Below are 23,657 nucleotides of genomic sequence, written 5' to 3' on the forward strand. Positions count from 1 at the left end.
GCACCACGAGCAAAAGCAAAGCCAGTAAAACTGATTGATAATTCTCATATACCATTAGTCAATAAGCAAATATGTAGTTGAATGATACTGTAGTTGAAAGACTTCTCTTTCATATTGTCTCATTTGAGTGTTTAGTTCAGTGCTTTAAACATGATGTACCATACTACAACCAAACAGAGTTGAATTACAGGTCCCACTTTATCTGGATAGTCCCATGTAGATGCTCTACAGATGGTCATACTATCAACAAACTATCTGTTGATAATCAACTGCTTCCTAAGGTTACGGTTAAGGTTAAGAATAAGGGTAAGTGTTAAGGTTAGGGTTAGGGTTAAGAATAAGGGTAAGGGTTAAGGTTATGGTTAGGGTTAAGAATAAGGGTAAGGGTTAAGGTTAGGGTTAAGGTTATTAGTGGATAGTTGTTGGTGACAGTTATTGAACAGATACTGAACAACTACAAACCATCTACTTGGGATTATCCCAAAAAAAGTGTTACCAAAGGAACAAAATAAATGGTTAGTTGGCACTTATAGGCACATAGGTTTCCACTATTTAAGGGCTCCCAGGTGGCGCAGCAGTCTAAGGCACTGCATCTCAGTGCTAGAGGTGTCACTACCGACCCTGGTTCGATTCCAGGCTGTATCACAACTGGCCATGATTGGGAGTCCCATACGGCAGCACCATCATTGTAAATAATAATTTGTTCTTAACTGACTTGCCTAGTGAAATAAAGGTTACATGCAAATATTTTGCTTATGGTAAGATTACAATTCTATCCACAAAGATGGGCATATCTGTTCCAAAACATCTCAGTCCTCTGGAGTAGGTCAAAGGTTACAGTATAATTTTTATGTGACATTTTTATCCTGGGCTATATCATATTCCTGACCAATGTTGCTAGAATATAGCATAGGTCTTATTTCCATTCCCCTGTGGAAGCATATCACATTTAATTGGTTTATAATTGTTGACAGCCTCCAACAAAAGTTGGGATTTTACCTCATACTTAAAATGAATGTAGCCATCATGACAGGATGCCCAATTTCCCATCATTGTAATCATGCAGCAGTCAAACAGACAATAAAGTGACGCTATGACAATATATTGATTAAGTGGTAAATATTTAGTAGTTAACCTGTAGTGGTTAACTAAGCAAAACATCATTATGAATCTATGACCAGACAAAGGATGGACTAACTGACACTGGTGGGGCTAAATAGAAACCCGTCATTAGCACAGATTGGCTGCCAAGTAAATTGGGGAACAGGTGCATTCAGAGCAACACACACTGAAACGCTTTGTCCGTGGACTTGTGCCTCTCTCCGTTTGAAAACGGGGGGTTATGTTTAATGCAAAGTTAATATCGATTTAATGCTTGTCAGAGCTCCTCTGTATCTTGGGCCATTCCTAATCCCTCCAATGTTCCGCAGTGGCCGGATCCTAGTCAGAACCAGCTGCTGAGCCAGACTTGAAGAGGGAGAGCACCACTCAAGAAGGCGGCTTATAGAAGGTGTAAAGACCGTCCATCTCCAAAGCAGCGTGTAAAATAAATAGACCATGTAAAAACAAAATTAGAAATTGATGATTCCCTTTTAAATATATAACCAGTAATAAGTTATTTTTTAACAGCATAACTTTCAACGATGCTGTGGTAGGCCTATAGGCCAATTTCTCTGAATGTTGTCATTGTCTGCAATGAAATGATCAAAAACACTTATTATTATTGCTTTAAAGAAAAATGTATTGAATTTATCTTAATGCTAATGATGGATCTATCTACAGTATCTGCTCACTAAATACAGTTCAATATATTGAATAGAATGGCAGAGTGGACGTCGGGTAAAGAGTACAATACCTTAGGCAAAAAAACGAGGTTGCAAGAAGGCCATACATTTTTTATCAACATTTTCACAAATGTACGTCATTAACCTGAATATATAACAATGAATCTAGGAAACGGTTCAAATATTTTGCGGTAGTCTGACTGTATCTATCTACAGTATCATTATCATTTCAAAGCACCCATCTCTTGTGTCTACGGACAAGGGTGGGGTGGTGAGGGTGGGGATATAACATCTGAAAAATGTGTTTTAAATGTGTTTCATTCAGCGACCGACCAGCTGTTTCTCTAGTCTATATTTGGTAAATAGAAAACAATCGTGTCAGGCTTGGAAATCTAGTAGAAATTAGTTTCGGTCACTCGGGCTAAGCTATATTTCCTGCAAACCATCTGCTTGATTTGTACAATAGGGGGATTTTCGAAGGTTCCTGAAATAATAAAACGCTTTGAACTTAACAGTGCTGTTTTTTTCTGTGAAGGTGGGTGCTGTGTTAATGTGTCTTAATATGGGTTCCCCAGGCGGGACATAAAATGCAAATCTAATGATCAAGACATTTATATAAAAATGTAATGATTTCACGGTTACGTAATTACTTGTCTGTTTACTCAGACATTAACTGTTTAAGCAAAGTGGCTTATATATATACAAAACATGTCATTTGTAAAATGACCCTCTTCTCTAAGGAGTGTTTATACGCATACTTTTTTAAATTCAAGAATGTTACAGTAATTAGTCTATGAATGTTACAGTAATTAGTCTATTACTCAGCCTATGAACATTTTTATTTGTTTCATAATTCAATATTTTGCCTATAACAGGTAAAAGGCCTAAATACTGACACCATCTGAAAAGTGCCAGACAAGGCACGATGAATAGAGGCTATAGCATTAAAACTTGATATATAACCATCACACACCATGAACCTCACACCACAAACGTAGGCCTACAGTGTAGACTCTGCTCTGTCCTAATAAATACATTATTCTATGGTCTGAAAAGATTGAGTAGGCTTAATTTGTGTTTATGTGGAAGTTTTGCTAACGATGTCTTTACTTCCAGGGCTCTTTTGCATAAAATATCCACAGCCCAAATGGGATTCACCTATAAATAGCCTAAATAAACTCACTCGGCCATGCTTGGGTAACATGCAAGACTGATGGATCAGATGGCTAATTGGAGCCTACTAATATGAGATCATTTGTAAAATATATACAAAAATTATGACAATTCATTTTTGCGTTAGTAATGGACATGGTTACCATGCATTTATTTTCATGGGAAGCGCCTGGCGCATAATTTAACGGAGATTTGCCTTCTGTGCCATCACTTAGGACACACGCGGGCTTACCTTCCCCGCACTTTCAAAGCAGAAGAGTTGACTCTCCAGAAAGAAATGTGAAGGTAACCACTTTAAAATGAATGGTTAGGAGAACAAAACAGAGAGAGCAGCGGTCAAACGCCATTAGTCACAGGTCTTAGCCAACAGGCCTCAGGATTCACCTCTCCTAGCCGATCACAGAAAAGAACTTCGAAATAGAATCTTCCTCAAAGAAACTCTTTTGTTCACTTTCCCCCCTGTTTTATAATCTATTTCATCAATGGGCGGTTATCATTTTCCTCCTGCGGTTTGCAACCTATCCTAAAAGTATTTGCTTTGACATAGGCCTGTCTACTAGGCTACAATAAAATGAACCCATGTGTAGCGCTGCATGGGTCTGACCTAGCTCTCTAAACAATGCTTCTACGGTTTAAATGGCAGATACAGTGGAAAAAACGTATGGAGCTTGTAAAAAAAATACAAAAAATAAATCGGTAACACTATTTTAAGGGTCCATAATATACCATTTATAAGGCATTTACAAACAGTTTATTCACCATTTATTAATCCTTACTCCCACATTTGTAAATGTTAGTAAGCTAGTTCTTCATATTGACATAGGCCTATGTATATATATTTAAATCCTGTGTTGTGTGCTTATTTTTTATCAGGTACTACTGAAATGTCTGCAAATGGCATGCCCATATTTTTTTGAGAAATTTCACTGATCCCTCAAAACATTTATCAAGTATTTATCAAGTATAAATAGCGTTAACTTTAGATTAGGGACTGCAAAAAATACTTTACTAATGATTAATAAAGGACTTATAAATGTTGGAGTAATGATTAATAAGTAGTTAAAACACACTTTATAAATGCCTTTTAAATGGTTTGTTACGGAACCTTAAAATAAAGCGTTACCAAAAAATCATGCCCTAAACTTTTAACTTTTAAAATGATGATACTAATAGTAACTGAATGACATCAATGTGAACTATAGCTGTCCTACCACCAGGTGTATTTATGTTTTATTATTAGGCCTACATAACTTGGCCTATCATTCATTTTTTAAATTAAATGTCTTAAAGTCACATGGTTCATTCTCAAACCGTAGGCTAAATAGCATTATAGTGACTGTTGAAATACATTAGGCATCTAATTGCAAGTAGGCTCATTGATGATTTTTATGCCCTGTTTTGGTCTTTCAAGAAATAGGACACACATTTCCAAGGCACACACTGACACACAACAGTTATTTTGAATAAATGTAGTCATTAAATTCAAAACCGTTTTATCTATTGGTGTCTTACAGCACAAATGCACTTAAAGAATGAGACTCTAACCGCCCATTGAAATCAAACTGAATAATACGATTTTTTAGAAAGATTTGTGTCAGGGTAAGAAAGAAAAAACAGCTGAGAGGGTGACAGTTACTTCATGGATAAGAGGATAAGAGCGCAATGGCCAGAGCTGCACATTATTTTCAGCGGGACCAGCGACATGAAATGGGATCTCTCGGATTCACAGTTTTTAACACACCAGTTAAATATTCTGACATTAAAGCCTGTCTGATTTTCACAGACAAAAACAGACTGGTACAGACGACATATTGTGCTCATAATATCCTACCCAATAGGCTAAGCTACAGTTTAAAAAAAAACTCAGTTTCAATGAGCTACGAGGGAAAATGGTCATACAAAACAAGAAGCCTAATAATAATAATAACAATAATAATAATAACAACAACAATAGCCTAATTACAACAATATTTTGAATACAAGTGAATGCGGATAATATTTATAAATAATTACAATTATGGCATTTTACAATCAACTTTGGTGGTCATGTAAATTGTCTCACATTGCATCCTAATAGAAATTAGAATCACCATATTCTCACAGTTCCCCCCAGAAGCCCGAAACTAACGACATTGTGCTGTTATGTGCTGAAATGAATTTAATAGACACTTTTAAACCCTCTATTCACAGACAAACGTTGTTGGAGTCCTTTAAAAATAGCCTTTAATTAGTCTCTGTGTGCTGCCACCGTTATCACAGTAAAAACTATACCAAAAAGTGGTCAGTGTGCAAAATTGATGACTACACTTTCTTTGTTAAAAGGACATTGTCTAGAGCTTGCTTATGAAGTCTAATCCAATCATAAATAGCTTCTTCGAACCAATCAGCAGGCACTGAATTTCCCCTGAAAGAAACTCACGTCGAGAACTTTGTTGAACTTCATTGTTTGACTGTCAGTTTCGAAAAGGCTTTGCTAACGGTCCACTATAAAAAGCTTCTTCTAAATGGAATGGTCAGAAGAGAACTGTGAGTCTTTCCACTTGGATCCTATAGGCGACGGAAACTCATTCAGTGAGAAAGGGCTCTTTACAATTACTTTTCCTTATCCACCCAAAAGGAGCAATGATGTTCCCTAGTGCACTTGCAGCTCCTGATATGTACCCCAGACTACTTCGACCGCCGGCGGCTCACTCTCTGCCCCAGTCCTTGCATTCAGCGTTCGCCGCCCACTCAAGCTTTTTGGTGGAGGACCTGTTGCGGATCAGCCGGCCAGTGGGCTACTTGCACCGGACGATTCCGTTACCCAGCGTGTCTCCCCCGGGATCAGGAGCCACCACGCTGACCTGCAGTCACCACACTGACCAAGCTGTCATCACCACTTCAGCACAGACAAGAACGGGTTCTCCTCAGAACTCACTCTCCATCAACAACGACCCTAACTATCTGAAGTTTGGAGTTAATGCCATCCTAGCACCAGAAACGAGAAACGGTAAGATTATTGGGAATGTATAGGCTAATGTAAACTTCGTTATTTAGCATTTACAAACAGGACACCTGTTACGCAGGGATGTGAACTTGTGTAATGCATGGATCGAGATTATGAGGGTAGTGTCACAATATTTTAGGCCTATATGATTTCCTATATGATTTGACAAAACTAAATGAGTCATTTAATTCAATTTTTTCTTTCATTTTGAATCACAGCATCGTGTACACCTTCAATGCATCATGCCATGCACGGGAAAACCTTCCCTCTGCCATATTTTGACGGATCGTTTCATCCCTTCCTCAGAGCATCCTATTTTCCAGGTAAATCCACTTAATAACCCGATGTCATGCTCCATGTATTCAGTTGATGTCGCTGTGCCTTAAAACAATCTGCCATTGGCTAGTTGAATCTAGAGGAAATACAACCGTTAGTTCAGAGGTTGGAAGCCGAAGAACATCGTGGAATCAGTCTCGCCAATTTGATGCCCTATTTAGCAGAGGCAGGGACTGCTGACATTTTGCACCGGTTCCCCTAATCTACAAATTAGCCGCAATTGTCATGGTCTAAATTTGAGGCGGATCCCCTCTCACAAGGAAGCTGCTTGCGTCTCTTCATTGCTTCTCTTTCCCACCGAGCCAGTGCACTTAGTTACTGATAACTCACAAAGCTTTCAGCACCATGACTAATTGGTCAGCTCCCTCCGGCAGCCACACACATGCTGCTGATAGGCATTTACCAGTCATGGACTAATTCCCCATTAGGGGCTATTCATTATTTCAATATTCTCACAAGACCACATAGAGGGTTATGCATGTTTATGGATCGTGCTGATGTGAGAAATCTAAAGTTAGCTAACAATACAGTGGCTTGCGAAAGTATTCACCCCCTTGGCATTTTTCCTATTTTGTTGCCTTACAACCTGGAATTAAAATAGATTTTTGGGGGGTTTGTATCATTTGATATATACAACATGCCTACCACTTTGAAGATGCATTTTTTAAAATTGTGAAACAAACAAGAAATAAGACAACCCACGCCAAAATCAATACTTTGTAGAGCTACCTTTTGCAGCAATTACAGCTGAAAGTCTCTTGGGGTATATAAGCTTGGCACATCTAGCCACTGGGATTTTTTCCCATTCTTCAAGGCAAAACTGCTCCAGCTCCTTCAAGTTGGATGGGTTCCGCTGGTGTACAGCAATTTTTAAGTCATACCACAGATTCTCAATTGGATTGAGGTCTGGGCATTGACTAGGCCACTCCAAGACATTTAAATGTTTCCCCTTAAACCATTCGAGTGTTGCTTTAGCAGTATGCTTATGGTCATTGTCCTGCTGGAAGGTGAACCTCCACCCCAGTCTCAAATCTCTGGAAGACTGAAACAGGTTCCCCTCAAGAATTTCCCTGTATTTAGCGCCATCCATCATTCCTTCAATTCTGACCAGTTTCCCAGTCCCTGTTGATGAAAAATATCCCCACAGCATGATGGTGCCACCACCATGCTTCACTGTGGGGATGGTTTTCTCGGGCTGATGAGAGGTGTTGGGTTTGCACCAGACATAGCATTTTCCTTGATTGCCAAAAAGCTCAATTTTAGTCTCATCTGACCAGAGTACCTTCTTCCATATGTTTGGGGAGTCTCCCACATGCCTTTTGCCGAACACCAAACGTGTTTGCATATTTTTTTCTTTGTAGGCTTTTTCTGGCTACTCTTCTGTAAAGCCCAGCTCTGTGGAGTGTACGGATTAAAGTGGTCCTATGGACAGATACTGCAATCTCCGCTGTGGAGCTTTGCAGCTCCTTCAAGGTTATCTTTGGTCTCTTTGTTGCCTCTCTGATTAATGCCCTCCTTGCCTGTACCGTGAGTTTTGGTGGGTGGCCCTCTCTTGACAGGTTTGTTGTGGTGCCATATTCTTTCCATTTTTTAATAATGGATTTAATGATGCTCCGTGGGATGTTCAAAGTTTCTGATATTTTTTTATAACGCAACCCTGATCTGTACTTCTTCACAACTTTGTCCCTGACCTGTTTGGAGAGCTCCTTGGTCTTCGTGGTGCCGCTTGCTTGGTGGTAGCCCCTTGATTAGTGGTGTTGCAGACTCTAGGGCCTTTCAGAACAGGTGTGTATATATACTGAGATCATGTGACAGATCATGTGACACTTAAGTTGCACACAGGTGGACATTATTTAACTAATTATGTGACTTCTGAAGGTAATTAGTTGCACCAGATCTTATTTGGGGGCTTCATAGCAAAGGTGGTGAATACATTTGCAAGCACCACTTTTCTGTTTTTTATTTTTTATAATTTTTTTTTAACAAGTAATTTTTATAATTTCACTTCACTAATTTGGACTATTTTGTGTATGTCCATTAAATGAAATCCAAATAAAACTATATTTAAAGTACAGGTTTTAATGCAACAAAATAGGAAAAGCGCCAAGGGAATGAATACTTTTTCAAGGCACTGTAGATAGCACAGTAGCCTGGAGTCGTGCAAGTAAAATCTAATGATAGGCTATGGGCCTGTCTAATGCTACTATGCTCTCTGTTATACAGTATATTTCAAGATTAAGAATATAGGCTTATTATTTACCGAAGTTATAGTGAATTCACACATAAATTGGCTTTCGAATAGCCAACAATAAAGACCATTAAAATCATCTAAAATGGATAAGGTGCAGATCTGGATTTAGAGACAGCTTCTTTTTTACATTTACATTACATTTAAGTCATTTAGCAGACGCTCTTATCCAGAGCGACTTACAAATCTTTTGAGAGCAACAAAACAACTTTAGCCTCATAGCTTTTCGTATTTAATGAAAAGGATGTGTGGCAAAAATAGGGCCCAGCCATCAGTATTCTCCAAATGATCTTGGCATGCAGACAGTTGTGATTAGTTTGAAAGTGTAGATCTCTTTTGTTGCAGTAATATATGGCTTTAGCGGCCTGTCCTAGGCCTTTTTTCAGTTAGTTCATTACTACACAATTACCGTTCACGCTTCATTAACTACTCTATCTTTCATTGGGGCTTTCAAAAGGGATACTCTGCCTTTTTACCATACCAATGCTATAAGGGACCAAGCAATGTGCTAATTAGATGCTTCGTGCCAATTCACTCAAACGGACTGCATTTCGGATCTTAAAGAGAGACTTTGGTTTAAACTACGAAATAATTATCTTATATGCACCTTTAACCCCTCCACCCACTCGCTGAAGAAAAGGCCAGGCTAGCCTACTTTCACATTCACTTAGCCTATGTGTGCATTTTCTTGACTGACATGATGCAATGCTAATGGTATGTTGTTTTGAAAAATATTTTAGCATCGTCTTCAGTGGTTCCTATCCCTGGTACCTTTTCATGGCCGCTGGCTGCAAGAGGAAAGCCCAGGAGAGGGATGCTCCGACGGGCAGTGTTCTCTGATGTCCAGCGCAAAGCCCTGGAGAAAATGTTTCAGAAACAGAAATACATCAGCAAACCAGACAGAAAGAAGCTGGCTGCAAAACTTGGGCTAAAAGACTCACAGGTAAAAATTTAAAAGTGAATAGTCATTTAGGCCCACATCAATACAAAACATAATCTTAATATAGGCTAGGCCTATTTTGGGATTATTACTGGTATGCTATACTATTGTTATTAGAATCAACCATTAGGCCTATTAGATAGCCTAATAATATTTAATGTATTTTTCAAGGTGAAAATATGGTTCCAAAACCGAAGAATGAAATGGCGCAATTCCAAAGAGAGGGAGTTGTTGTCGTCCGGAGGCTGCCGGGAACAAACCCTTCCAACTAAAATGAACCCCCACCCGGACCTCAGTGACGTCGGGAAGAAGTCCTGTGAGGAGGAGGTGGATGCGTTCAGGCGGGACAGCCCGCGCTCAGCCTTCTGCCACTCTCCATCAGAGCGCGAACTTTTGAACAGTGTGGAGTCGCACCTCTCTTCGCCTTGCAACTCCAGCAAGCACTCCGACTTCTCAGAATCAGAGGATGAAGAGATTACAGTGTCTTAGTTGTGCATAACACAAACATTATGCTTATATAAAGTTGTTTAAACACATACTGTATATTGTCACATATATTGTATATAGACATTATTACCCAAATGAGACACATGCATTCTTTAATTTGAACACACAGCCTATTTGTCTGTGATATAACCAATTCTCCTATATGTTAAATGTAGGGGGTCATATTTGTTGTGGCAGATATTTCAGTACTTATTAAGCAAATTTGCGTATTTTTGCAGCTTTTACTCTTTGTATCATATTTTGTACAATATTCTGTAAGGGGAATTTTTATACCAAGAGGATTATACCCGACTACAATGCTATTACATTAGATGTAATGTCTTTAATCTATGTTCAATGTATAACTTAAAAATACATATATTATTTGTATGCTTTGTTTAAATGTTTTGTATTTTGAGAGTATTTTTTTCAAATAAAACTAGAAAATGTAAAGAACAACTTCTGCTTTCTTGACAATGGTCCAACAAAACACAATAACACTTCATAAATAATTACTGAATGTCAATAGGATTCATTATATTTCTACTACAAAAAGTAGACAATGATAGATGAGTTGTGTCACTGCTGTTCTAATATGAAAGACAGGTCAGTGTGAAAGAATGCATTGTCTTCCATTGTCTTAAAACTGACAATGAAAAAGTGCAGTCACTGTGGCCCTCCATTCTGGTTGTACACACTTCTACTGTACAGATGGCAGGTATAGGGGTATACGGGGTATAGACAGGAGGACATACCAGTCACATAGGTAGCCTAAATAATAACAGAAAATTGAGACAGAGTTGAGACAATGGAACTGGGCCTAACACACTGAACATTACTGAACAATATTTAAAACCACATGAGGTCAAATAAAACTTTTTGCATTTAAAATAACTTACACTGATTTAGAGGATTTCTCTGACTACAAAAAAAATGAAAAGTACAGTATCGTGACCAGATTTATTCTCACAGTCTCATGATATTTCACATCTATTATTGACAACATATTAACAACATACAATCTACAGAGTAAACCAAACTGTACACAAATTACTACTCTCTATTTCTGTACAAGATTTCTAGAAATGTTTTCAAAACATGGGATTCAGATAAAATATTTACATCTTTACATAAAACAATTTACATAAGCAAAATGCACATATAAAATCATTATTAAACATTATTAACAACTAGATTCAATAGCACACCTTTTTCACAACATTCCAACATCCAAACTTTGTGGGACCAAGAAAAGAAAAACAAACGTTTTCATTTGTGCTTGCATCACCCTTTACAATCCAGTAAGATATGGTAGTGAAAATACAAACCTTACAAAAATATTCACAGATCAATGTACTTACAATAGAACTCTTGAGAATACGTAAAAATGGAAGTGAATTTTTGTTTTGGCTTTAGTCTAAAATTCCAAATGAAATTTGCATAGCATTTGTTTCTAAGAACACTCAGAGGATGAACAGCAACAGCAACAACACTGGCAGATAATGGGGACCTTGTGAGGGGGAGCAGCCAAAGTGGTACCTAGTAGTAGCATAAGCCACTCTGAAAAAACTCCATCTTATGAGGGAATAAATCCTAGTCACTCCAATACAGCAACACTGAGGATCCCATTAACACTTGATGCAAATGGCCCTGGTGCTAATTCTCCAGAGTGAACGACTAGACACGCCAGCCTCTGTCTCAAAGCCATGCAGTCGCTCTGATCCTTTTCTAGACTGGGACCTTTCAGATGTGGGTCTACATGTCCAAAGTGCCTCTATAAGAGAAACACTGTGTTAAAACATTTCATGCAGGGATTGCGCTCCGTTTTGAGCTGAACAAAAGACAAACAAGCACTGTTGGGATACTGTTTGAAACGCTCATGAGGTAATATAAAAAAACATTTTCTGTCAATAAGTTCACATTTTCCCAAGCAGAGCACCAAAAATCCTATAAGTATCACTGATTTAAAAAAATCCCTAACAAAAGCCTAGACCTTTTTGCTACCCGCTAGGTGCACAGAAAGGATGTGTTTTCATCAAAGTCTGAACAAGCTAGCAGCCAGCACCTAAATTCTGCACAGCCTCTATAGAAATCATGTTCATTAAAGGCATGCGTGTTACCACCGTTGTTATAAAAGTAGCAAGGCATCATTTGAAAGTTAAGCATAAAAAATATGTCCACCATGGTGTGTGCCTCTCCACTAAGAAAATGCACACAGGTCAAGCTCTATGCAGCTGAGTGAATGTATATCCAGTTATTGTTACTTAGTTTGGACCACATAAGCTATAGCCTAGGTTAGGTCACAGTCAAGTCAACCGGTTTGACATCTCATAAGCTATAGCCTAGGTTAGGTCACAGTCAAGTCAACCGGTTTGACATCTCATAAGCTATAGCCTAGGTTAGGTCACAGTCAAGTCAACCGGTTTGACATCTCATAAGCTATAGCCTAGGTTAGGTCACAGTCAAGTCAACAGGTTTGACATCTCATAAGCTATAGCCTAGGTTAGGTCACAGTCAAGTCAACCGGTTTGACATCTCATAAGCTATAGCCTAGGTTAGGTCACAGTCAAGTCAACCGGTTTAACATCTCATAAGCTATAGCCTAGGTTAGGTCACAGTCAAGTCAACCGGTTTGACGTCTCATAAGCTATAGCCTAGGTTAGATCACAGTCAAGTCAACCGGTTTAACATCTCATAAGCTATAGCCTAGGTTAGATCACAGTCAAGTCAACCGGTTTAACATCTCATAAGCTATAGCCTAGGTTAGATCACAGTCAAGTCAACAGGTTTAACATCTCATAAGCTATAGCCTAGGTTAGGTCACAGTCAAGTCAACCGGTTTAACATCTCATAAGCTATAGCCTAGGTTAGATCACAGTCAAGTCAACCGGTTTAACATCTCATAAGCTATAGCTTGGGTTAGATCACAGTCAAGTCAACCGGTTTGACATCTCATAAGCTATAGCCTAGGTTAGGTCACAGTCAAGTCAACCGGTTTGACATCTCATAAGCTCTGTCATCTATTCATATGGTTGACTGTCTTTGCCTGTGATTGTAAACAGACTCCTAATAAACACTGAAAATAGTAGAGTACTGAGTTGAAATTATTCAGGTTATTGAACTTTGACTGAGATTTTTATCTTGGGTTACCAGCACCCAGTATGGCCCAAGGCTATTAAATTCCGGTCCTGGAGGGACCATATCTCTGCCTAAAGATATGAAACACAGTGGTCCAAATTCTAACTTCAAATACATAACCTCATATCAGTCTCCCATTGATGTCAATGGATGATTAACACAAAGGTATCTCAAGTTAGGATGAGTCCCAGCCACAGTGAGTATATTCTGACCCAGTGAGACTCATAGTGTGGACTCCAGTGATAAGTCAAGCACGGTGTTGTCATGGTGATCCTGGTTGCTGTTGGAGTCACTGTCGTAGCTCTGAGTGCTGGCGGAGCAGTGGGCCGCTTCCTTTAGCTTCATCAGCATGTTCATCTGTGGAGATTAGAGGTCAGAGGTCAGATAGGTTGTCCCCTACATACAGACACCGATGCTAACCATAAAAGCATCAATAGGACAGGAGATAGTCTATAAAAGCACCTTAATAATGAAAGACTTTGATCTTGGATACAAACATCAAGTGAAACCTTTGTCCATACAGACCATCGTCACATACAGGGATATTGTGTAATGCCATACCAAACAGACTTTCTTGAATATTTCCAAATCCAATGTTTGGAATGAAGATTGTCAGAAAGGCTAACATGAGGTAGGGATTATAATTCACTTACCAGGGGGTCTCCGTTAGTGTCTCCCTGGGGAGTCTGCTTGCTGGGACAGCCGTCTTTGGAGATGGAGTATCCATTGAATCCCACGTCCACTGGCCGGAGCTTCAGCAGCTGGGTCCATTCGTGCTGCAGGGGGCTGGCTGCCCATGGATAGCTCTCCATCACCCACTGTGCTGGATCCTCCCATGGAGCTCTCCTCCCATACAGCTAGGAGACAGACAGGTCGACAGACAGACAGACGACTCATTTAGAATCATACTAGCTGATCAGTGATTTTACTTAAAAACAGTATATATATACAGTACCAGGCAAAAGTTTGGACACACTTACTCATTCAAGGATTTTTCTTTATTTGTACTATTTTCTACATTGTAGAATAGTAGTGAAGACATCAAAACTATGAAATAACATATAAGGAATCATGTACTAACTAAAAAAGTGTTAAAAATATATATATATATATGTGTGTGTGTGTTTGGGGGGGGCTTATTATATACATGCATGTATTGCATCTCTCTGTGTAGGTGTGTTAGTTACTACCATCATTCAAAGGTCTTGTTCTACTGCAAATGTGAATTGATGCCACATTTCCAGCGTTATGTCACTTTACAGTACCTGCAGCCCCTCTCGGACAGCCTCCAGCATGTAGGGAATGATGGAATAGTTCCACAGATCTGTGAACCACACTCTGGATCCCTCCACATCCATGGGGCAGGACAGGAAGAGGCGGGGCCCTGGGAGGAAGATAGAGAGACAAATGTCAACAAAACATCTCTTTCATTCAATAGAACCTTCAATCTTGTCCCATATATGTTTTCTATATTGACACATTTCAAATAGACAATAGAAAAGCATGCATTCATTCAGGCATAGTTAAATATCTATTCATCCATCTCTTACGTCATAATGTAAAACAACTTGGCCAGATAATGTCAGAAAAAAAGAAAAGAAAATGTGATTTTTATTGGAGCTTACCGATGGTGACGTCCGAGGAGCTGTGGGACTCCAGGAAGCGGTTGAGGTGATGCCAGACAGTAGGGATCCACTCGATGATCCTCACCAGCTCAGCGTTGCGCTGTCGGCTGCTGATCTCCGTCTCCATCAGCCTCCTCCTCAGGAACCGACCCAGGAAGCCCTTCACTGGCTCAGTGTGGTTGGCACACAGCACCCACCTAGACAGGACACCCACACAGGAACCAGACAACAGTGTAGAGGATGATCAGTTACTGTTTAAATAGACCTCCTCTAATCAGGGTTAGGCAGAGAACAGAGATATCAATCCATCTATTTATAAATACTGCCCTCTTGTGGGGTCTACATGACAAGTCACACAAATACAATTTTACATTTCAGAATACAGATGACATCATACCACATTAATTGTTTACTGAAAAAATACAGTAACACATAAGAAATTATAGGATATTATGTACTTGAAGTTATGATGAAGCTGGAGGTTGGGAGTGGTCGATGTAGCCTGATTCATTGTTCCAATGATATAAGGACTGTGAAAAAACAAGTAATTGAGGATTTAGGAGTGTCACACAAATACAAATGTTTTTATGTGTGTGTGTATATGTGTGTGTGGGTGTGTCTGTGCGTCTCTGTCTGTGTGTGTGTGTGTGTGCGTCTCTGTGTGTGTGTGTGTGTGTGTACTGACCAGTGGTGGTGCTTGCAGCTGAGCAGGCCATTGAAGACCTCTCCCAGGGAGCTGCTGCGGTGCAGGTTGTCCAGTATGACCACCAGGGGCATGGTCACCCCATGACTCGTACTATTACACTGGTCAGCCAGGTTAGACAGGTACTGACACAGCTCCTGGACACCAGCAATAAACAGACTACAGAGTTGAACATTTCCACATTAACCACACAATGATTCCCCATACAGCCTCTAAAATACCACAGATACCTATACATTACTAATGACATATCAAACATGTTTTCCAATTACTGTATCCTCCAACAGTTCAATTGTAAGGAGGAATAAGCATTTCCATTTGGTAATGTCCTCTCTCATATAGCTATACTCATTAGAGTTAGATTCTGGCACCTCTGCTCTCATACAGAAAGTATCCCATGGTAAAGGTTATTCCTACATATGAGTCATGATAGTGTTTGACAGACCTTGCTTGACTTGTGGTCTACGTTGAACGTGGCAATGGTCCCATCGGTGACCTCTCTCCTCTCCCTCAGCACCATGTGTTCGGCCAACCGGCTGGCCAGGAAGCTCTTTCCAGTGCCGCTGGGGCCAGACAGGATGATCCTGCCGTGGTCATGCAGCTGGGACACGTAGCGCTGCAGCAGGGGCTTGGGAATCAGTGTCTCGAATACCAGGCTGTCCTGGCTGTGCTCACACACACCTGCAGGCAGGTGGCAGCACAGAACACATATACGTTAAAGGATTTATTTTATTTTATTCACTTAATAGTTTTTTTATTCACTGATCTAGACAGCTTTTAATTACAGGGCTCAGATTTATTTAAATAGTGACTACTAGCAAAAACGGGAGTGATAGGGGCATAGTTCTCATTTTCTAAACTTTGCACAGAGGTCCATTCTTGCCCATACCTTTGAGGGAGACAGAGATGGTGTCACTATCTCCAACAAGGTATCCACAGGGAAGGAGTTCAGGGGTGTCAGCCCCACTGGTGCGATGGATGTCCCCGATGCTATAGCCCAGGACACTGTCTGAGTTTAGACCCAGCTGGCTGACTGGGTCCACATGGATGATGTACTCCTGCAGAACCAATCACACATCAGCTACAAGAGCAGGGACCAATCACATCCTCAGATACAAGACCTGGGACCAATGACATTGTCAGATACAAGACCAGGGACCAATCAAATAATCAGACACAGGAACAGGGACGAATCACACATCAAACACAGGTGTAACTAGTCACTCCTCTACCAGAGTTTTTAGTGCCTGTTGATTTACCTTGAAGAGACGCGTGCATGCGTGCATGTTTTACTAGTGGTGAAGCACCACTCACTGCCTTTCCTGCAGACGTGTTGCTGTGCGTTTTGTTGCTGTGCGTTTTGCTGCCAACTTTACTTTACTTTGCTAGCTGACAATTTTACGTTTTTTGTTTTGTTTCTGTTTTTAATTACCGTTTATATTTTTAGTTTTTCCATCGCAACTTTTTTCCCTCATTCAACTTTTTCACTCCGGACGCTTTATCTGGACATGGTTCGTCAACACCTTCAACAGCCGAAGCTAAGTAGTAACATTAACATGATGTCTTCTAATTGCAGTCGCTGTACTCATAATATACAGGAGAACGATCGCCTTACGGCGAAAATAGCTGTGCTGCAAGCCCAGCTTCAGACGCAATCGTTAGGCAAGGGTATTTTCAGTGTAGGAAAGGAAGAAACAGCGTCTGTGCCACCAGTAAGTACAGATAGTAACGTTAGTATAAATCCCCCCGCACAGTCCCCGCAGCCGGACAACTTTCTCATGGCTTCTGGAGGGAAATGCTGTTGGAATGCTCAACCGGTGTCGCTCATTCAGCCGACAGAAACTTTCAACCGGTTTTCCCCATTATGTAGCGAGTCGGAGTCTGAGTCTGAGTCTTCTCTTGTCTCTACTCTTCCCGTTACGGGGTCTGAGACGCCGAAGGCTCCCACCGTTAGCTCTGACAAATTGAAAACCCTAGTCATTGGCGACTCCATTACCCGCAGTATTAGACTTAAAACGAATCACCCAGCGATCATACACTGTTTACCAGGGGGCAGGGCTACCGACGTTAAGGCTAATCTTAAGATGGTGCTGGCTAAAGCTAAATCTGGCGAGTGTAGAGAGTATAGAGATATTGTTATCCACGTCGGCACCAACGATGTTAGGATGAAACAGTCAGAGGTCACAAAGTGCAACATAGCTTCAGCATGTAAATCAGCTAGAAAGATGTGTCGGCATCGAGTAATTGTCTCTGGCCCCCTCCCAGTTAGGGGGAGTGACGAGCTCTACAGCAGAGTCTCAGCACTCAATCGCTGGTTGAAAACTGTTTTCTGCCCCTCCCAGAAGATAGAATTTGTAGATAATTGGCCCTCTTTCTGGGACTCACCCACAAACAGGACCAAGCCTGACCTGCTAAGGAGTGACGGACTCCATCCTACCTGGAGGGGTGCTCTCATCTTATCTACCAACATAGATAGGGCTCTAACTCCTTTAGCCCCACAATGAAATAGGGTGCAGGCCAGGCAGCAGGCTGTTAGCCAACCTGCCAGCTTAGTGGAGTCTGCCAATAGCACAGTCAGTGTAGTCAGCTCAGCCATACCCATTGAGACTGTGTCTGTGCCTCGACCTAGGTTGGGCAAAACTAAACATGGCGGTGTTCGCCTTAGCAATCTTATTAGGATAAAGACCTCCTCCATTCCTGCCATTATTGAAAGAGATCGTGATACCTCACATCTCAAAATAGGGTTACTTAATGTTAGATCCCTCACTTCAAAGGCAGTCAGTCAATGAACTAATCACTGATCATAATCTTGATGTGATTGGCCTGACTGAAACATGGCTTAAGCCTGATGAATTTACTGTGTTAAATGAGGCCTCACCTCCTGGTTACACTAGTGACCATATCCCCCGTGCATCCCGCAAAGGCGGAGGTGTTGCTAACATCTACGATAGCAAATTTCAATTTACAAAAAAAAAATGGCGTTTTCGTCTTTTGAGCTTCTAGTCATGAAATCTATGCAGCCTACTCAATCACTTTTTATAGCTACTGTTTACAGGCCTCCTGGGCCATATACAGCGTTCCTCTCTGAGTTTCCTGAATTCCTATCAGACCTTGTAGTCATAGCAGATCATATTCTAATTTTTGGTGATTTTAATATTCACATGGAGAAGTCCACAGACCCACTCCAAAAGTCTTTCGGAGCCATCATCGACTCAGTGGGTTTTGTCCAACATGTCTCTGGACCTACTCACTGCCACAGTCATACTCTGGACCTAGTTTTGTCCCATGGAATAAATGTTGTAGATCTTAATGTTTTTCCACATAATCCTGGACTATCGGACCACCATTTTATTATGTTTGCAATCGCAACAAATAATCTGCTCAGACCCCAACCAAGGAGCATCAAAAGTCGTGCTATAAATTCTCAGACAACACAAAAATTCCTTGATGCCCTTCCAGACTCCTTCTGCCTACCCAAGGACGTCAGAGGACAAAAATCAGTTAACCACTTAACTGAGGAACTCAATTTAACCTTGCGCAGTACCCTAGATGCAGTTGCACCCCTAAAAACGAAAAACATTTGTCATAAGAAACTAGCTCCCTGGTATACAGAAAATACCCGAGCTTTGAAGCAAGCTTCCAGGAAATTGGAACGGAAATGGCGCCACACAAAACTGGAAGTCTTCCGACTAGCTTGGAAAGACAGTACCGTGCAGTACCGAAGAGCCCTCACTGCTGCTCGATCATCCTACTTTTCCAACTTAATCGAGGAAAATAAGAACAATACAAAATTTCTTTTTGATACTGTTGCAAAGCTAACTAAAAAGCAGCATTCCCCAAGAGAGGATGGCTTTCACTTCAGCAGTAATAAATTCATGAACTTCTTTGAGGAAAAGATCATGACCATTAGAAAGCAAATTACGGACTCCTCTTTGAATCTGCGTATTCCTCCAGGGCTTAGCTGTCCTGGATCTGCACAGTTCTGCGAGGGCCTGGGCTCGGGAGAGACACTTAAGTGTTTTAGTATTATATCTCTTGACACAATGATGAAAATAATCATGGCCTCTAAACCTTCAAGCTGCATACTGGATCCTATTCCTACTAAACTGCTGAAGGAGCTGCTTCCTGTGCTTGGCCCTCCTATGTTGAACATAATAAACAGCTCTCTATCCACCGGATGTGTACCAAACTCACTAAAAGTGGCAGTGATAAAGCCTCTCTTGAAAAAGCCAAACCTTGACCCGGAAAATATAAAAAACTATCGGCCTATATCGAATCTTCCATTCCTCTCAAAAATTTTAGAAAAAGCTGTTGCGCAGCAACTCACTGCCTTTCTGAAGACAATGTATACGAAATGCTTCAGTCTGGTTTTAGACCCCATCATAGCACTGAGACTGCACTTGTGAAGGTGGTAAATGACCTTTTAATGGCGTCAGACCGAGGCTCTGCATCTGTCCTCGTGCTACTAGACCTTAGTGCTGCCTTTGACACCATCGATCACCACATTCTTTTGGAGAGACTGGAAACCCAAATTGGTCTACACGGACAAGTTCTGGCCTGGTTTAGATCTTACCTGTCGGAAAGATATCAGTTTGTCTCTGTGAATGGTCTGTCCTCTGACAAATCAACTGTACATTTCGGTGTTCCTCAAGGTTCCGTTTTAGGACCACTATTGTTTTCACTATATATTTTACCTCTTGGGGATGTTATTCGAAAACATAATGTTAACTTTCACTGCTATGCGGATGACACACAGCTGTACATTTCAATGAAACATGGTGAAGCCCCAAAATTGCCCTATCTAGAAGCCTGTGTTTCAGACATAAGGAAGTGGATGGCTGAAAACTTTCTACTTTTAAACTCGGACAAAACAGAGATGCTTGTTCTAGGTCCCAAGAAACAAAGAGATCTTCTGTTAAATCTGACAATTAATCTTGATGGTTGTAAAGTCGTCTCAAATAAAACTGTGAAGGACCTCGGCGTTACTCTTGACCCTGATCTCTCTTTTGACGAACATATCAAGACTGTTTCAAGGACAGCTTTTTTCCATCTACGTAACATTGCAAAAATCAGAAATTTTCTGTCCAAAAATGATGCAGAAAAATTAATCCATGCATTTGTTACTTCTAGGTTAGATTACTGCAATGCTCTACTTTCCGGCTACCCGGATAAAGCACTAAATAATCTTCAGTTAGTGCTAAATACGGCTGCTAGAATCCTGACTAGAACCAAGAAATTTGATCATATTACTCCAGTGCTAGCTTCCCTACACTGGCTTCCTGTTAAGGCAAGGGCTGATTTCAAGGTTTTACTGTTAACCTATAAAGCGTTACATGGGCTTGCTCCTACCTATCTTTCCGAGTTGGTCCTGCCGTACATACCTACACGTACGCTACGGTCACAAGACGCAGGCCTCCTAATTGTCCCTAAAATTTCTAAGCAAACAGCTGGAGGCAGGGCTTTCTCCTATAGATCTCCATTTTTATGGAACAGTCTGCCTACCCATGTGAAAGACGCAGACTCGGTCTCAACCTTTAAGTCTTTACTGAAGACTTATCTCTTCAGTAGGTCATATAATTGAGTGTAGCCTGGCCCAGGAGTGTGAAGGTGAACGGAAAGGCTCTGGAGCAACGAACCGCCCTTGCTGTCTCTCCAGGGCCGGTTCCCCTCTCTCCACTGGGATTCTCTGCATCTAACCCTGTTACTGGGGCTGAGTCACTGGCTTGCTGGTGCTCTTTCATGCCGTCCCTAGGAGGGGTGCGTCACTTGAGTGGGTTGAGTGACTGACGTGAACTTCCTGTCTGGGTTGGCGCCCCCCCTTGGTTGTGCTGTAGTGGAGACCTTTGTGGGCTATACTCGGCCTTGTCTCAGGATTGTAAGTTGGTGGTTGAGGATATCCCTCTAGTGGTGTGGGGGCTGTGCTTTGGCAGAGTGGGTGGGGTTATATCCTTCCTTCTCTCTTTCTCTCTGAGAACCTGAGCCCTAGGACCATACGTCAGGACTACCGGGCATGCTGACACCTTGCTGTCCCCAGTCCGCCCGGCCTTGCTGCTATTCCAGTTTCAACTGTTTCTGCCTGCGGTTACGAAACCCCTACCTGTCCCAGACCTGCTGTTTTCAACTCTTAATGATCGGCTATGAAAAGCCAACTGAGATTTATTCCTGATTATTATTTGACCATGCTTGTCATTTATGAACATTTTGAAAATCTTGGCTCTCTCTAATTTTCTCCTTCTCTCTTTCTCTCGGAGGACCTGAGCCCTAGGACCATACGTCGGGACTACCGGCCGTGGTGACTCCTTGCTGCCCCCAGTCCGCCTGGCCTTGCTGCTATTCCAGTTTCAACTCTTCTGCCTGCGGTTATGGAACCCCTACCTGTCCCAGACCTGCTGTTTTCAACTCTTAATGATCGGCTATGAAAAGCCAACTGAGATTTATTCCTGATTATTATTTGACCATGCTTGTCATTTATGAACATTTTGAAAATCTTGGCTCTCTAATTTTCTCCTTCTCTCTTTCTTTCTCTCGGAGGACCTGGGCCCTAGGACCATGCGTCGGGACTGCCGCCCGTGGTGACTCCTTGCTGTCCCCAGTCTTGCTGCTATTCCAGTTTCAGCTGTTCTGCCTGCGGTTATGGAACCGCCACCTGTCCCAGACCTGTTGTTTTTCAACTCTTAATGATCAGCTATGAAAAGCCAACTGAAAATTGTTCATGATTATTGTTTGACCATGCTTGTCACTTATGAACATTTTTGAACATCTTGGCATAGTTCTGTTATAATCTCCACCCGGCACAGCCAGAAGAGGACTGGCCACCCCTCATAGCCTGGTTCCTCTCTAGGTTTCTTCCTAGGTTTTGGCCTTTCTAGGGAGTTTTTCCTAGCCACCGTGCTTCTACACCTGCATTCTAGCTGTTTGGGGTTTTAGGCTGGGTTTCTGTACAGCACTTCGAGATATTATCTGATGTACGAAGGGCTATATAAAATAAAATTGATTGATTGATTGATTGAACAGGGACGAATCACACATCAAACACAGGTGTAACTAGTCACTCCTCTACCAGAGTTTTTAGTGCCTGTTGATTTACCTTGAAGAGACGTCTGACCACCCCATCAAGCACATCCCACTTAGTTTTCCCACTGACACCAATGCAACCAATCAGGAACTGACGAGGTCTACGGTCCTATAAAATAAGATACGATATTAAGAACAAATATGGGCACAGTCATACATTATTTGGTAGCCATTGTAATTTTTTGTGAGTTGGAAATGTAAGAAGTTTGGTACCTCTTTCCACTTGGTGTCCCCATCCAGAGTTACGACCACCTTGACGTGTTGTCCTTCTTTCCGTGAGCTACCGTCCCCGTTGTCCTCCAACAGCATGTCTACAGAGACAGGGACATAGATGTTGACTACTGCAAACCGGACTACAAACAATCACACACACACACACACGCACAGAGACTAAAACATGCACACTCGATCACTTACTCACACACTCACTCTTACCGAGGCTGGTGGACTCTGTTAGGGCGAGGCCGTGCTTTGACTGGCCAGCTGAGGGTGAGGCCACTGAGGCCTGTGAGGCTGCTCTGCTGCAGCTGCCCTGACTCTCCATCTTCAAGCAGTCGTTCTCGGTCTTCAGCCTCTCTATCTCGCCCTGAGGACAGGTTAGAACACACCAGGTCAAACACAGCTCAAAGCATCTCACCACTTTCTATTTGATGTGCTTTGTGATGGCCAATGTTTGAGTGGTCATTTATAGGGTGTGGAGTTTTCCCCAGGTCACAAGGTCAGGGAAACCTCCAGGCCCTCATCATGTCCTATGTCATTGGTCATATGGTCATATGTGGTTACGTTATGTTCACCCTCACCTGCATGCGGTTCATGGACTCCCTGAGCTGGTCCAGCTGGTGGGCGGAGCTGAGGGCCTCCAGGCGTATGTCAGTCAGCTTCATCTCCTTGTCTCGGAGCTCACTGCGGAGCCCCATCACCTTCTCCGCCTCGCTGTCTGTGTACTCTGAGATCCTACAGACAAGACATAGACAGTCTGGTCAGTTCAGGGTTATACAGAAGGCCAGTCCTCAAGAGCACATCCCCAGAAAATCCCATGAAGCACATTCTCTTGCAGACAATTATCAGACAATTATCCTTTTCATACAGTGATCAAAAGCTCAGTAACATGCTATACAAGTACATGTTTTGTCACTGCCAAGAAATATTGTTGCTTATTCCAAG

General features: G+C 41.5%; 2 protein-coding genes across 7 annotated transcripts in view; one reads left to right on the forward strand and one right to left on the reverse strand.

The window, feature by feature from the left end:
• Nucleotides 1–5,402: 5,402 nt before the first annotated feature.
• Nucleotides 5,403–10,412, forward strand: LOC129862145 (homeobox protein DBX1-B-like). The gene is made up of 4 exons (XM_055933525.1): nucleotides 5,403–5,946; nucleotides 6,162–6,266; nucleotides 9,268–9,470; nucleotides 9,639–10,412. Exons 1-4 carry the CDS (start codon nucleotides 5,580–5,582, stop codon nucleotides 9,954–9,956), a joined length of 993 nt encoding a protein of 330 aa, XP_055789500.1. The 5' UTR covers nucleotides 5,403–5,579; the 3' UTR covers nucleotides 9,957–10,412.
• Nucleotides 10,413–10,899: 487 nt separating this feature from the next.
• Nucleotides 10,900–23,657, reverse strand: part of LOC129862144 (neuron navigator 2-like) — a 90,582-nt gene continuing 77,824 nt past the window's right edge. For 5 of the 6 annotated variants that reach the window (XM_055933522.1, XM_055933524.1, XM_055933521.1 and 2 more), the window contains 12 exons: nucleotides 23,294–23,447; nucleotides 22,929–23,079; nucleotides 22,707–22,804; nucleotides 22,507–22,602; nucleotides 16,309–16,477; nucleotides 15,865–16,100; nucleotides 15,402–15,556; nucleotides 15,175–15,246; nucleotides 14,717–14,913; nucleotides 14,357–14,475; nucleotides 13,745–13,948; nucleotides 10,900–13,448 (listed from right to left, as the gene is read on the reverse strand). In XM_055933522.1, coding sequence (XP_055789497.1) covers nucleotides 13,314–13,448; nucleotides 13,745–13,948; nucleotides 14,357–14,475; nucleotides 14,717–14,913; nucleotides 15,175–15,246; nucleotides 15,402–15,556; nucleotides 15,865–16,100; nucleotides 16,309–16,477; nucleotides 22,507–22,602; nucleotides 22,707–22,804; nucleotides 22,929–23,079; nucleotides 23,294–23,447 — 1,786 coding nt within the window. In that variant the 3' untranslated portion in view covers nucleotides 10,900–13,313. The remainder of the gene's footprint in view (nucleotides 13,449–13,744; nucleotides 13,949–14,356; nucleotides 14,476–14,716; nucleotides 14,914–15,174; nucleotides 15,247–15,401; nucleotides 15,557–15,864; nucleotides 16,101–16,308; nucleotides 16,478–22,506; nucleotides 22,603–22,706; nucleotides 22,805–22,928; nucleotides 23,080–23,293; nucleotides 23,448–23,657) is intronic. The other variant, XM_055933520.1, reaches the window with a different exon arrangement.

The sequence above is a fragment of the Salvelinus fontinalis genome, chromosome 9 (assembly GCF_029448725.1).
Source record: "Salvelinus fontinalis isolate EN_2023a chromosome 9, ASM2944872v1, whole genome shotgun sequence".
NCBI classification, from domain to species: Eukaryota; Metazoa; Chordata; class Actinopteri; order Salmoniformes; family Salmonidae; genus Salvelinus; species Salvelinus fontinalis.